General features: G+C 46.2%; 1 protein-coding gene across 5 annotated transcripts in view; it reads left to right on the forward strand.

Annotated features, from left to right (window-relative positions):
* Window positions 1-16,096, forward strand: part of rb1 (retinoblastoma 1) — a 64,156-nt gene that overhangs the window by 37,692 nt on the left and 10,368 nt on the right. For all 5 annotated transcript variants that reach the window (XR_009939133.1, XR_009939132.1, XM_062535900.1 and 2 more), the window contains 6 exons: window positions 2,031-2,215; window positions 3,668-3,813; window positions 7,446-7,550; window positions 10,351-10,464; window positions 13,058-13,197; window positions 15,531-15,561. Coding sequence is in view for 3 of the 5 variants with exons in the window: in XM_062535900.1 (XP_062391884.1) it covers window positions 2,031-2,215; window positions 3,668-3,813; window positions 7,446-7,550; window positions 10,351-10,464; window positions 13,058-13,197; window positions 15,531-15,561 (721 nt within the window). In the remaining 2 variants the exon portion in view is untranslated. The remainder of the gene's footprint in view (window positions 1-2,030; window positions 2,216-3,667; window positions 3,814-7,445; window positions 7,551-10,350; window positions 10,465-13,057; window positions 13,198-15,530; window positions 15,562-16,096) is intronic.

A 16,096-nucleotide genomic window follows, 5' to 3' on the forward strand; every position in this document is an offset into this window, starting at 1 on the left:
CACGCCACCTTCCACCAGCCCCCCCAGCACAGCCACACCGCCGCAGACCTGTACGCACACACACACACACACACACACACACACACACACACAGAGCCCCCGCCTCCTTCCACCAGCCCCCCCAGCACAGCCACACCGCCGCAGACCTGTACGTATATACACACACACACACACACGCGCGCGCGCACTCCCGCACTAATACACACATCCCCAGCACTGACCTGTGAGTGTGTACACACACACACTACAGGCTAGCACACTGCCACATCGTGTAATGCTGGGTCTCCACTGATTGACTGAATGGTTCAGCTCGCTTTGGTACCAGGTCCCCAGTGAGCTGAAGAGATGGCAAAAGCTGACGTGGACGTGTTGTAGGTTATTGAAGCCCGGCGTTTTAAAATACCGCTCTCCTTTTACTACGATATGGCAAGTCAGGAATTATAAATTAGAGAAATTACGTGACCGTTTACTAGTCTGGCTCAATTTCAATTTCATTTTCCTTCAGTACTAGTGTGGGATAGCTTGCTCCACCCTCATTCACTTCGGCTTCAGGATGCCCGACCAACCAGCGAGCAGAGAGCGTGGCTGAGCGCTTCCATTACACTGGCATGGTCTCTGAATTGGCTACGTCCCCGACCCTGAAGTAGACCGCTTGGAATACATCAATGTGGGGAGCGAAAAGGGCTTATACTTATGGAATCTTTGAGCAAATACGAATAAAAGACACACAAAGGTGTGAGAGTTATCTGTGTGTACACTGGATTTAGGCGGCCATTACATTTCTATTTTAGCTCTTTGCAGTTCCACAGGAGTGTCACTAACAAAGTCACAGTCGAGCTGCTTGTGGGTTTGGCGAGCTTAACTGTACACGTTATAACGTCCGCTACACTTAAAGGGACACTTCACCGATTAGCATTAAGCTTTGTATCTTTAGAAAACCAGTCATGTTTTTGAATGGTCATGCATCATTCCCTCAGTTTGCCTTGGAATGGGAGAAAGACGGATTTCAATTAAACTCATGAATAGGACTTCCTGCTTTCAATGATGTAAAATGATGATTTTTACATAATTGAAAGCAGGAAGTCCAACATTGAAATCCGTATTTCTCCCATCTCAAGGCAAACTGAGGGAATGATGCATGACCATTCAAAAACATGACTGGTTTTCTAAAGATACAAAGCTTAATGCTAATCGGTGAAGTGTCCCTTATACCTTAATTCTATCACTTGAAATGCGAGCATGCCCTACCACTAAGATGGCTTAATGACCTCCACCAAGGAGGTTATGTTTTCATCAGGGTTTGTTTGTTTGCCTGTCTGTTTGCTTGTTTGTTCGCAAGTTAACTCAAAAAGTTGTGAAGGATTTAGATTCAATTTTCAGGGAAGGACTGGAATGACCCAAAGAAATGATTCAATTTTGGGAGTGTTCCGTATCACCGTCTGGATCCAGGAGGTGGTTATGTTTTCGCTTGGTGGAGGTTTGCGCTCTTTGAGTGCTTTTCTAGTTGGCAAGGTTATACCAGATCTGTGCTCATACCGAAGTTCCACAGTTAACATGAGCTAATTAGTAAGCTAACAGTGATTACATAGTAGGTTATAGTAACTTTAAGTGTTAGATAGGAGCTAGATTTGTCTACACTGGGAGTAAATGATGTTGGTACAGTAATGTATGTGGTTTCAGGATGTCACGCCCAATAAGGTCGCTGTCTGATGTGACCATTGTACTCTACTGTACTTCACGCTTATCTCCAGCCAGGGCTCCATGCAGTCTGTTTGCTTTGTTGTCACACTAACTGCAGCCATTTCAGATACAGAAGTGCTACAGGGAGGGGTTTTCCACCACAGCCACTCAACAAGCAAGACCATTTACATCACATAAGCGCACACACTCACTCACTCACTCACTCACTCACTCACTCACTCACTCACTCACTCACTCACTCACTCACTCACTCACTCACTCACTCACACACACACACTCTCTCTCTTTGTTTAGGGGTCTGACCCTCCCATTTCTTGATCTCTCTGCAGCTACCTGTCTCCAGTGCGTCCCAGCAGGTCCGTGCCCCCAGTGCAGGACCCGAGCCCCCCCAGGGTGACCCCGCCCCCATCGGCCCCCGCCCGGAGCCCCCCCACCACGGCCCCGCCCCCAGCGGCCCCCACCCAGCCCTCCAGACCCCCCAGGTCCAACTCGCTCGGCCACTTCTACAAGAAACGTGAGTGTGGCTGCTAGTGTGGAAACTGGTATGTGTGGTTGACGTGAGTTTGGCTGCTAGTGTGGAAACTGGTATTTGTGGTTGACGGCTGCTGCCTGAAGGTGGCTGAGAGCTCGTGTGGCTGCAACAGGTGTCATCTTAACAGCTGCAGTCAAACCTGTTGCTCACGGAAGGATACATCAGTGAGAACACTTTACCATTAACGTATTGAGCCCTACGTTGAGCTATGGGCTATAGCACATCAAGGTCTAGATTAAGCTGTGGACTTCAACACATTAAGGTCTAGATTAAGCTATGGGCTTCAACACATTAAGGTCTGGGCTACATGGGGCCAGTTTTCTGTGCATGGATTTAGTTTGCCTTAGTTTGCCTTTTTTCAGTGGAGTTAAACTTTAATTTAGTTTCCTTCTGGTCGTTGACTTGCTTGATCCATGCAGGGGAAACTGGCCGTCTCAATAATGACCAGTATCTCAATAATGACCAGCATCATCTCAGTAATGACCAGCATCTCAATAATGACCAGCATCTCAATAATGACCAGCATCTCAATAATGACCAGCATCATCTCAATAATGACCAGCATCTCAGTAATGACCAGCATCTCAATAATGACCAGCATCTCAATAATGACCAGCATCTCAGTAATGACCAGCATCTCAATAATGACCAGCATCTCAGTAATGACCAGCATCTCAATAATGACCAGCATCTCAATAATGACCAGCATCTCAGTAATGACCAGCATCTCAATAATGACCAGCATCTCAATAATGACCAGCATCTCAATAATGACCAGCATCATCTCAATAATGACCAGCATCTCAGTAATGACCAGCATCTCAATAATGACCAGCATCTCAATAATGACCAGCATCTCAATAATGACCAGCATCTCAATAATGACCAGCATCTCAATAATGACCAGCATCTCAGTAATGACCAGCATCTCAGTAATGACCAGCAGGAACAGCAGCTGTGTGTGCTGCGGATGTTCAGGCGGCTCTAGGTGGCATAGTCTCGTGTAACGGCTGGTGTGTGTGTGTGTGTGTTTAGGTGGCATAGTCTCGTGTAACAACTGGTGTGTGTGTGTGTGTGTGTGTTTAGGTGGCATAGTCTCGTGTAACGACTGGTGTGTGTGTGTGTGTGTTTAGGTGGCATAGTCTCGTGTAACGACTGGTGTGAGTGTGTTTAAGTAGGATAGTCTTGTAATGGCTGGTGTGTGTGTGTGTGTGTGTGTGTGTGTTTAGGCGGCATAGTCTTGTGTAATGACTGGTGTGTGTCTAGGTGGGATAGTCTTGTAATGACTGGTGTGTGTCTAGGTGGGATAGTCTTGTAACGCCTGGTGTGTGTGTGTGTGTGTGTGTGTGTGTGTGTGTGTGTGTGTGTGTGTGTGTGTGTGTGTGTGTGTGTGTGTGTGTGTGTGTGTGTGTGTGTGTGTGTGTGTGTGTGTAGTGTACAGGGTGGCATACCTGCGGTTGAAGATGCTGTGCACGCGTCTGCTGTCGGACCACGCGGAGCTGGAGCCCATCATCTGGACGCTGCTACAGCACACACTCAAGGACGAGCACGAGCTGCTGCGGGACCGACACCTTGACCAGGTACACACACGCACACACACACACACACACACACACGCACACACACACACACTGCAATCATAACCAGGCCGATAAAGAACACTGACACAGCGCACTGCAATCATGACCTCCTTGGTGGAGGTAATAAATGTCGCCCCAACAGGCGGGAGCTGATGAGCAATGGAGAACATTTGTACAGTTTGGTCAACGGAGGACATTTGTACAGTTTGGTCATGCATAATTCAGCAGCAGACTACACTGTCTGGGGCATAGGGGCTGTGGCTTGGGCAGCTAGGCTGAAAAGACATGAAAGAGTTTATGCATTTTTTATGCAGACAAACAAATAGTTCAGATATGAAGTGCAGATGGATCCCTCTACCCTTTCTGCAGTTCAGAGTTCCTGCCATGAAAACGTCCTGTCTGCCAGACGTGGTCAGAAGTTGAAATGCTAAATGGCCTTGAGATGGCCATTAACACATCTAGTCAGAATTTATGTATGATAACATTACATTTAGGGGGCGGCAGTTTTTTTCATTTGCAGATTTCCAAAATGGATGAAAAATAAGAATAGCATGGAGTAGAATATAATCTCCACAACTAATGGGTCAATTTGAATAGTTTTTATATCGAATCATAGGTTGTCTGGGATGCTGAGGCCATTTCTGGGGTGAATGAAGAGGTTGGGGTTCAAGTTCATATTGTAATGGGTCAAGGTGATCATTTCAAGCCGAAAGGGGTTGTAATTTTGCTCATTTTCCCCCTGACTATGCCTACTTAGGCGTTGGCTTGTGTTGATTATAGTGCGTGCCAGCACGTCTAGCCGTCACCTCTGTTGTGTAATCTACTATTAAATTAGTCATCCAATCATCACACAGCATTACTCCCATAGAGATGCCAAGCAATGAAGTTAGTCTCCTTTGCTCAGTGGGAATGGAGCTAATCACATTAGCATCGCTATCATCCTGTTCTACCAGTCAGCCTCCACCAAAGCAGAAAGCATTTCGACCAGATGTTAATGTGCAGCCTGGGGCATCATGTGACCTTCACACACTCACTCTCTCTCTCTCTTTCTTTCTTTCTTTCTTTCTTTCTTTCTTTCTCTCAACTGTACAACACCTGACATTTGTCCCTGGAAAATCAATGTTAATTCTCTCCACATATCCTAAGCCACCAGATGTGTCGGCATAAGAGGCTGCGTTATGGAGAGAAGGCTACACATGTCCGGGGAGTTGACAGACATCTGTGGCGCCCAATGAACATATCTGAGCATTTTTTCAAATACCAGAAAATGAGCGTCTGGTTGCCATGCCATGCTACTTAAAATTCTTGCATACGAGTCGAGACTTGATGTGAGATTCGAGCGTAGCTATGGAGGTCATTGAAAAAATAATAAAAGATTTTATTAAATTTGCCATTGTAAACTGTAATAAATACATAAATTATGAAAATGACTTTTAAACGACGTATTGATTCATCAATACATGCTTTTGATTTAAAAAGGGATTCGCAAAACCAACATAAAACACTCCATAAGAAATTCAATTGCAAAGTGAATGAATGAAAATCTCATTTTTTTGAACATTCAGTTTAAAAAGAGAAAATCCTCCTATTTATGAACTTGCGGTGTTCTTTCATCACTTTTTGAACACCTTTCCAGTTAATACTAGCCCAAGGATATAATTTTACATAAGTAGGCCTAACACATCACATCGTAGAGACAGTATTTTTTGTTTTAAAAATGCTATTTGGGAAGCGTTTAGTTCACTGCCCTCAGCTAATCTAGCTAATCCTCAGATAATCTACTTTCTGCCATCTGAGGTTATAACATACCCTGGTGTACGCTCTGTAGTTATAACGCACCCTGGTGTGAGCTCTGTAGTGCTTTAGCAACGAAAAGTCTCCAGGTCTCCATGGCTTATTTGATGTGTTTTCAAACACAAAAAGAGTCTGAGGTCAGTTTTCACCGGCGTTATACTACTAGTCAAAGGAGCACAGAGAGAGCTATGATAACAATATGATTTGCTTTGGACAAAAGCATCAATAACAAAACCATAACCATAACCATAACATCCCTTCGTAGTCTGGACTTTGACCCGTCTCCTGCGTATGATAGATACATCACATGATTGAGGGATTACAATGCTGCTTATTGTTTGAAGTTGAGTGGCCCTGCTCTAAATCATCTTGACAAATCACCAATCAATTAACTACGTACAGTTAGCACAGTGGCAACATTTTGTCTTGCATGAGGTGAGATGGTTACATTGCCCTTGTCTTACCGAGTGACTACTAGGCCTATATGGTTTATAAGTCAAATGCTCCCTGACAGACATTCGAAAATGAACCGTTTCTTGACTTGAAAAATACGCACATTTTTGCAAACTATTCATTCAACCCTTGAAGACATCGTGGGCCGGTGCGCTAAAATGTAGATAGTTTCCTCTAATACACTTAAATTCCCAGAATTTAGGCATAACCTAGGCTACTACAATAAAGTCAGCGCCCAATACAGCTTTTATTTTTAGTTGCTCAACCACATAGAACAATAGCCTAGCAGCCCAAAGTACCATTTGTTTTCAGGCCAACCACTTGCTTCAGATAGCCTACAGTACCTCTGGACAATATGTTGCCTGGATGTTGCCTACGTTATTAATTGATGGTAGCCTACAATAGTTAATTGCATGGTGTAATAGCCAGGGACAAGTTGGCTCAGTAGGTGGGGAATCCTGCTGGAGAGAATCATGCGTGGACTGATCTTGCATGATGGAATCCAGTTAAATGCTAGTTTGTAAAGCATAAATTTTTTTTACACGTCTTTTGTCCGAGTGGCTGTAATGTAGCGCTCATGGCGTATAGACCTACTGTATATGAAAAGCGACTGCAAACCACCTAAAACAACTTGTTTGTAATGTCTGCAGACAACTGCTGCTGTAGTAGCCCATGAGCAAAGCCCATGCATGGGCAAGGAAACCAGTAAGTGGAGAAACCAGAAGGCACACAACACCGGATTGTTTCGAGGCTTCAGAGCTAGTTAGGGTGAAACAAAGCTGTCAGGTTTAACACAACACAGGCTACATTGGTGCTGTGTGGATTAGTGGGTGAGTGTAACGGATGCCAGCTAGCTTAGCTGTGTGTGTGTGTGCATAGTCTATCAAAATGACCTCATCTACAGCAGTGGTTTTAATTAGTCTGGTTTTACATGTAGGTCCCACAATTTCCCATGTTCATTGCTCTTTGTTTCCGTGTGGCATTTTAGTTTTGATGATTTCATGCTCAAGTGCCAGCAAACGACTGCATGCCACACACTGGGGTTTCTGTTTTTTGTCATCAATTTAAGTTAGCCTAGATGCTTTACTCCTTAAGTCCCTCCCAACCCACAGACACACACAAAATAAATCGGAAAAATTGTTGGGACATCCTGGGGGTACCCTGTCTGTCCGTTTCTTTCATTCTAACACTCTCCCATTCATTCATTCACACACTCTCTCTCTCTCACACACACTCTAACACTCATTCATTCTAACACAGTCTCTCTCTCACACACACACACACACACACACACACACACTCTAACACTCATTCATTCTAACACAGTCTCTCTCTCACATACACACACACACACACTCTAACACTCTGTTTGTCTCTCATGTCAGCTGCTGATGTCTGCCATGTACGCCATATGCAAAGTGAAGTTTGTGGACCTGCGCTTCAAGACCATCGTTACAGCGTATAAGGAGCTCCCAAACACGAATCAGGAGGTGAGCATTTCACATTTTCACAGTTGATGTATTTATGGATGGGGTTTGTTTCTTGTTTCTTGTCTTGTGTATTGTGTTTGATATCGGTCCCTGCCAAGACACACTGAAAGAACACCCTTCAAACAAAGTCTCATGATCGCGCCACAGGTGTACCTCAGGGATCAGTATTAGGGGCCCTGCTTTTCTCTATTTATACCACTTCCTTAGGTGAGACCACTTGCTCCCATGGATTTGACTATATTTGCTATGCGGACAACACTTAAATTTACCTATCTTTCCCACCTGAGGACTGAAGATTTTCCCAGCAGATTTCTGCATGTCTTAAGGATATTTCAGTTTCTCAAAAACTGAGCTTTTGTTTTTTCCAGCTGAATTCCCCAACAGATTAACATCCAGCTTGATTCATCTTCACTGGGCCCAACTAGATCAGCATGTAACTTAGGCGTCGTAATTAATGACCTCTCTGAGCATGTAGCCTCAATTGCAAAATTTTGCCCGTTTGTCGTTTACAATAATGCGAAGATCAGACCTTCCCTGACACAAGATTCCACACAGCTTCTTGTACTGGCCGAGGTTATCTCTAAGCTGGACTATTTTAATTCACTGTGAGCTGGCCTACCCGCTTGTGTAGTAAAATTGTTGCAACTGATTCAGAATGCACGTCTGTGGGGTATACTACGAATCTCGCTGAACATAACCAGGCTTTCCTTGGATAACATGGATCGACAAATGTGACGTTCCACGGCAAAACCAGTCGCTTGTCGCAACAGGCGTTTCTGAGAAAAATGGCCATTTATGTCACTTGTGCTAAAATCGTGGATTTTTTTTTGTAAGTGTTTTGAAACAGTGGGAGGTCTACACTGTACGGCCGTGAATACATTTCGCCGAAAAACTGACCTTTTGTAGTCTAAAAACGTGAGTTTGTTGAGGTGAGAAAGTTAGAGGAAGCAGGAAGTTAGAGGCGTCTCGTTTTTTGCCGCTTTACGGCAAATGCACTCATCGACAACCACCAAGCCATCCGCGTGCTGTGTCGTTGATACAAGTACCGTAAATCTTGTAATAGCGGCGACCTTACAAAGCGTTCGTGAGTGTTGAGCCGACGGTTAACTTCAAAGGCAGATTTCTCCGTTTTTCTATTGGCATGACAGGATGAACTCAACTCCTTTGAATGTTTATATTTCAGTAATATGACGTTCAATTCATTAGATATAGGTATCGTTTTGAAGGTTGATTATGCCCCTTCCTGAAAACGTAATAACTTTGATTTTGAAAATTTGGACATTGTGACTGATTTCGCCGTGGAAGGTCACAAATACGCTAGTCGCAATCAGAGTTGAGTGATATCACGAAAGCTCAGATCTGTGTGCATTCTCGTGGTTTAGGTGACTTTGGCCAATCGTGAAAAGTGGAGATGCACAAGACCGCCTACATTTTCAAAAACATTACTTCCGCATTTATGAGCGGCAGCGTAATCTATGGTGATCATTTTTAGTGTCTAACCTATAACATAAAAAAATCGATGGTCATCAGATATTGTATGGTATGCACGTCCATATGGTGATATATTTGCATGCGCAACATAGTCAAAAGCGCCTTCGAGTTTCCAAATGTTTGAAGAGGCGGAGCTGCACCTGTAAAGATGTATGACAGATCTCACGCGTGAGATAACTTCGTTTTTTAAGATAATTGATTGGTCAGTAGTCCGTAGGATCGGTGAGAGGGCGGTAATTTTTCACGATTTGAGTTATAACTTAGCACATAACCTGCTACTGACCAGGTTTGGTTGCGAGCATAGGATACCATGGTGATACAGGGACGCTAAAACAAATCCACTTTCGTATGACGGCATACCCTGGCTTTGAGCGCAACATACCTCGCTAACCCACTAATCGAGATTCGTCGTACACCCCACTGGTCTTCAATCAGCCAAAGAGGACGCATGTAACTTCTGTCCTAGTTACTCTCCTCTGGCTCCCTATAGTGGCTAGAATTATACATTTAAATTTTAATTTAATATAGGACACTGACTGGATCTGCTCCCTGCTATCTCAATACTATGATGAAGCTGTATATCCCCAACTGCCCACTGCGGTCTTTTGATGTGCATCTGTTGTGTTGACCAGCCATAAACGCTAGGTCATATCGCTAGGCCATAAACGCTAGATCATATCGCTATATCGCTAGGCCATAAACGCTAGGTCCAATTCAGTAGTTTCGGGTATTTCAAGAGGGTTCTATCTGGCGTATCTGCCAACATGCAATTAGTTTATTAGGCAGTTCTTAGGTGTTATGGTTTGTATATTATAGTATTTAGTTTAGGTATAGGCTATAGATTGAATTGATATTGTTGTTTATTGCTTTTCTCTTAAAAGTAGTATTAACCAACTTTTAAACTATTTACTGGTAACTATTGTATTGTTATTTGTATGTCGCTTTGGACAAAAGTGTCTGCTAAATGCCATAACCATGATCATATATAATATAATAATGTTTTTTTTTTTTTAAAGTATATTTTTTGGGCTTTTATGCCTTTTAATGATTGCACAGTAGAGAGAGACAGGAAGTGAGTGGGAGAGAGTGTCGGGTGGGATCCGGAAAGGACCACGGGGCGGGAATCGAACCCGGGTCGCCGGCGTGCGGTGCAGGTGCCCCAGCCAGTCGCGCCACGGCTGGGGCCATATAATAATGTTTTTAATGATGAATTATTCACTTATTTTCTGTTTTGTCCCTCATTAGTGAATTTCTGCTTGAGTGTAGTTGTTCTCCAGACTGACCCAGGCTCTATCCCTCTCTGTTTCAGACGTTTAAGCACGTGCTGATCAGCGAGGGCAAGTACGACTCCATCATCGTCTTCTACAATTTGGTCTTCATGCAGAGGCTCAAGACCAACATCCTCCAGTACGCCTCCTCCAGAGTGAGTGTCGTGAGTCCTCGTCTTCCTCACCTCCACTGAGAGGGGCCCTTAACCGGCTATCTACTGCCCTCTAGAGGCCTTAACCAGCTATCTACTGTCCTCTAGAGGCCTTAACCGGCTATCTACTGCCCTCTAGAGGCCTTAACCAGCTATCTACTGCCCTCTAGAGGCCCCTTAACCAGCTATCTACTGCCCTCTAGAGGCCCCTTAACCAGCTATCTACTGCCCTCTAGAGGCCCCTTAACCAGCTATCTACTGTCCTCTAGAGGCCCCTTAACCAGCTATCTACTGCCCTCTAGAGGCCTTTTCTGCCTTAACCGGCTATCTACTGCCCTCTAGAGGCCTTAACGAGCTATCTACTGTCCTCTAGAGGCCTTAACCGGCTATCTACTGCCCTCTCTACTGCCCTCTAGAGGCCTTAACCGGCTATCTACTGCCCTCTAGAGGCCTTAACCAGCTATCTACTGTCCTCTAGAGGCCTTTTCTGCCTTAACCAGCTATCTACTGCCCTCTAGAGGCCTTAACCAGCTATCTACTGTCCTCTAGAGGCCCCTTAACCAGCTATCTACTGCCCTCTAGAGGCCTTAACCGGCTATCTACTGTCCTCTAGAGGCCTTTTCTCCCTTAACCGGCTATCTACTGCCCTCTAGAGGCCTTAACCAGCTATCTACTGTCCTCTAGAGGCCCCTTAACCAGCTATCTACTGCCCTCTAGAGGCCTTAACCGGCTATCTACTGTCCTCTAGAGGCCCCTTAACCAGCTATCTACTGCCCTCTAGAGGCCTTAACCAGCTATCTACTGCCCTCTAGAGGCCTTAACCAGCTATCTACTGCCCTCTAGAGGCCCCTTAACCAGCTATCTACTGCCCTCTAGAGGCCTTAACCAGCTATCTACTGCCCTCTAGAGGCCTTAACCGGCTATCTACTGCCCTCTAGAGGCCTTAACCAGCTATCTACTGTCCTCTAGAGGCCCCTTAACCAGCTATCTACTGCCCTCTAGAGGCCTTAACCAGCTATCTACTGCCCTCTAGAGGCCTTAACCGGCTATCTACTGCCCTCTAGAGGCCTTAACCAGCTATCTACTGTCCTCTAGAGGCCCCTTAACCAGCTATCTACTGCCCTCTAGAGGCCTTAACCAGCTATCTACTGTCCTCTAGAGGCCCCTTAACCGGCTATCTACTGCCCTCTAGAGGCCTTAACCAGCTATCTACTGTCCTCTAGAGGCCCCTTAACCAGCTATCTACTGCCCTCTAGAGGCCTTAACCAGCTATCTACTGCCCTCTAGAGGCCTTTTCTCCCTTAACCAACTATCTACTGCCCTCTAGAGGCCTTAACCAGCTATCTACTGCCCTCTAGAGGCCTTAACCAGCTATCTACTGCCCTCTAGAGGCCTTTTCTGCCTTAACCAACTATCTACTGCCCTCTAGAGGCCTTAACCAGCTATCTACTGCCCTCTAGAGGCCTTTTCTGCCTTAACCAACTATCTACTGTCCTCTAGAGGCCTTTTCTCCCTTAACGAGCTATCTACTGCCCTCTAGAGGCCCCTTAACCAGCTATCTACTGCCCTCTAGAGGCCCCTTAACCAGCTATCTACTGCCCTCTAGAGGCCTTAACCAGCTATCTACTGCCCTCTAGAGGCCTTAACCAGCTATCTACTGCCCTCTAGAGGCCTTTTCTGCCTTAACCAACTATCTACTGCCCTCTAGAGGCCTTAACCAGCTATCTACTGCCCTCTAGAGGCCTTTTCTGCCTTAACCAACTATCTACTGCCCTCTAGAGGCCCCTTAACCAGCTATCTACTGCCCTCTAGAGGCCTTAACCAGCTATCTACTGTCCTCTAGAGGCCCCTTAACCAGCTATCTACTGTCCTCTAGAGGCCCCTTAACCAGCTATCTACTGCCCTCTAGAGGCCTTAACCAGCTATCTACTGCCCTCTAGAGGCCTTAACCAGCTATCTACTGCCCTCTAGAGGCCTTTTCTCCCTTAACCAGCTATCTACTGCCCTCTAGAGGCCTTAACGAGCTATCTACTGCCCTCTAGAGGCCCCTTAACCAGCTATCTACTGTCCTCTAGAGGCCTTAACCAGCTATCTACTGTCCTCTAGAGGCCCCTTAACCAGCTATCTACTGCCCTCTAGAGGCCTTTTCTGCCTTAACCAGCTATCTACTGCCCTCTAGAGGCCTTAACCAGCTATCTGAGAGAACACTGGGGGCTTTTCAGGCCGCAGGCTATATAGGTGGTTGGAACAGATAAACAGGTGTAGTTTTATTAACAGCGCAGGTCTGGTATCACAGTCAAATACTAGGACTGTAGCTGTAAAGCCCCATCATGCCTGGCTCTCATTTAGTCTGCTAACTGGTCTTAGTCTGCTAACTGGTCTTAGTCTGCTAACTGATCTTAGTCTGCTAACTGGTCTTCTTGCACTTAGTACATAATGAGTGGATTTAGCACTGAGTGTTTACTCCATAATGAGTGGATTTAATACTGAGAGCTTACTCCATAATGAGTGGATTTAGTACTGAGAGCTTACTCCATGGTTGTCTCATAGTTGTTGGTGTGTACACACCCCTGACGGATATTTCTGCCCCCCCCAGCTTCCCACCCTGTCCCCGATCCCACACATCCCCCGCAGCCCCTACAAGATCCCCAACTCGCCCCTGAGGGTCCCTGGCAGCAGCAACGTCTACGTGTCCCCCATGAAGAGCTGCGCGTCCCCCATGACCCCCCGCTCAAGGTCAGTGTGCTCTCCTACGCTACTCCAAGTGTTCATGTGTTCCTCTCCTACGCTACTGTTCCCCTCGTACGCTACTGTTCCCCTCCTCGTACGCTACTGTTCCCCTCCTACGCTACTGTTCCCCTCGTACGCTACTGTTCCCCTCGTACGCTACTGTTCTCCTCCTACGCTACTGTTCCCTCGTACGCTACTCCAAGTGTTCATGTGCTGCTCTCCTACGCTACTGTTCCCCTCGTACGCTACTGTTCCCCTCCTCGTACGCTACTGTTCCTCTCCTACGCTACTGTTCCCCTCCTCGTACGCTACTGTTCCCCTCCTCGTACGCTACTGTTCCTCTCCTACGCTACTGTTCCCCTCCTCGTACGCTACTGTTCCTCTCCTACGCTACTGTTCCTCTCCTCGTACGCTACTGTTCCCCTCCTCGTACGCTACTGTTCCCCTCCTCGTACGCTACTGTTCCCCTCCTCGTACGCTACTGTTCCCCTCGTACGCTACTGTTCCCCTCGTACGCTACTGTTCTCCTCCTACGCTACTGTTCCCTTCCTACGCTACTGTTCCCCTCCTCCTACGCTACTGTTCCTCTCCTCCTACGCTACTGTTCCCCTCCTCGTACGCTACTGTTCCCCTCCTACGCTACTGTTCCCTTCCTACGCTACCGTTCCTCTCCTCCTACGCTACTGTTCCTCTCCTCCTACGCTACTGTTCCCCTCCTCGTACGCTACTGTTCCCCTCCTACGCTACTGTTCCCTTCCTACGCTACCGTTCCTCTCCTCCTACGCTACTGTTCCTCTCCTCCTACGCTACTGTTCCCCTCCTCGTACGCTACTGTTCCCCTCCTACGCTACTGTTCCCCTCCTCGTACGCTACTGTTCCCCTCCTCCTACGCTACTGTTCCTCTCCTCCTACGCTACTGTTCCCCTCCTCGTACGCTACTGTTCCCCTCCTACGCTACTGTTCCCCTCCTCGTACGCTACTGTTCCTCTCCTACGCTACTGTTCTCCTCGTACGCTACTGTTCCCCTCGTACGCTACTGTTCCCCTCGTACGCTACTGTTCTCCTCCTACGCTACTGTTCCCTTCCTACGCTACTGTTCCTCTCCTCCTACGCTACTGTTCCCCTCCTCGTACGCTACTGTTCCCTCCTACGCTACTGTTCCCTTCCTACGCTACTGTTCCTCTCCTCCTACGCTACTGTTCCTCTCCTCCTACGCTACTGTTCCCCTCCTACACTACTGTTCTCCTCCTACGCTACTGTTCCCCTCCTCGTACGCTACTGTTCTCCTCGTACGCTACTGTTCCTCTCCTCGTACGCTACTGTTCCCCTCCTACGCTACTGTTCCCCTCCTACGCTACTGTTCCCCTCGTACGCTACTGTTCCCCTCCTCGTACGCTACTGTTCCCCTCGTACGCTACTGTTCCCCTCCTACGCTACTGTTCTCCTCCTACGCTACTGTTCTCCTCGTACGCTACTGTTCCCCTCCTACGCTACTGTTCCCCTCCTACGCTACTGTTCCCCTCGTACGCTACTGTTCCCTCGTACGCTACTGTTCTCCTTGTACGCTACTGTTCCCCTCCTACGCTACTGCTGCTCTCCTACGCTACTGTTCCCCTCCTACGCTACTGTTCCCCTCCTACGCTACTGTTCCCCTCCTACGCTACTGTTCTCCTCGTACGCTACTACTGTGTTACTACAGTACTACTGTGTTCATGTGTTGCTCTCGTACGCTACTCCAAGTGTTGTTTTCTTCGAACAGTTCAATTTGAATAATTTGGTGGCAACATTCCATTCTAACGGTAATTGCATTGTTGCATTCTAACAGTAATTGCATTGTTGCCTTCATCAAACTCACGTCCAGGTCCACTGTATGTTCGTGGAGACCTACCTCCTCAGACTGTTTGGGATTGTTTGCAATCGCAACCGTTCTGCAAAAACTCAAGGCTAATGGAATACTGTTTGCAAACGTTTGCATATATTTGAGAATTTGAACGCACCATAAGTGCTCATACTGTGCTCTCACACGCTAGTCATACGTTAGTCCAAGTGCTCATATTGTGTTCTCATACGCTATTGTGCTCTCACACGCTAGTCCCAGTGCTCATATTGTGTTCTCATATGCTATTGTGCTCTCATACGCTAGTCCAAGTGCTCATTGTGCTCTCACACGCTAGTCCAAGTGCTCATTGTGCTCTCACACGCTAGTCCAAGTGTTCATGTTGTGCTCTCATACGCTAGTCCAAGTGCTCATATTGTGACTGCAGTGTGATGTTCATACAGCACTGCGACTGAGGGCAATTAGTCACCTTTGCTCATCTTCTCCACTCTCCTTTCCACAGGATCCTCATATCACTCGGAGAGTCATTTGGGGTAAGGCATTATGTTATATTATGATATACATGTTGGATATACAGCGCCTATAGGCATCATGTTGGATATATACAGTGCCTATAGGCATTATGTTGGATATACAGTGCCTATAGGCATTATGTTGGATATACAGCGCCTATAGGCATTATGTTGGATAAACAGCGCCTATAGGCATTATGTTGGATATACAGTGCCTATAGGCATTATGTTGGATATATAAATCATTTGGGGTAAGGCATTATGTTGGATATATGTCAATAATTTGGGGTAAGGCATTATGTTGGATATATAAATCATTTGGAGTAAGGCATTATGTTGGATGTATAAATCATTTGGGGTAAGGCATTATGTTGGATATATGTCAATAAACTGTATAATACACATAGCAAATATATTTGCAATGCAGGACATTATGCTTAATTATTCCATTGAATTATTTTATTGATATGTATCAATCACTGAAATACATGTGTAGACACTTTTAGAACCCTAGGAGATCTGGTGTATTCACCCGGAACTGTTCTGCGTTCCCCGT

The sequence above is a fragment of the Sardina pilchardus genome, chromosome 5, assembly GCF_963854185.1.
Source record: "Sardina pilchardus chromosome 5, fSarPil1.1, whole genome shotgun sequence".
Classification (NCBI taxonomy): Eukaryota; Metazoa; Chordata; class Actinopteri; order Clupeiformes; family Clupeidae; genus Sardina; species Sardina pilchardus.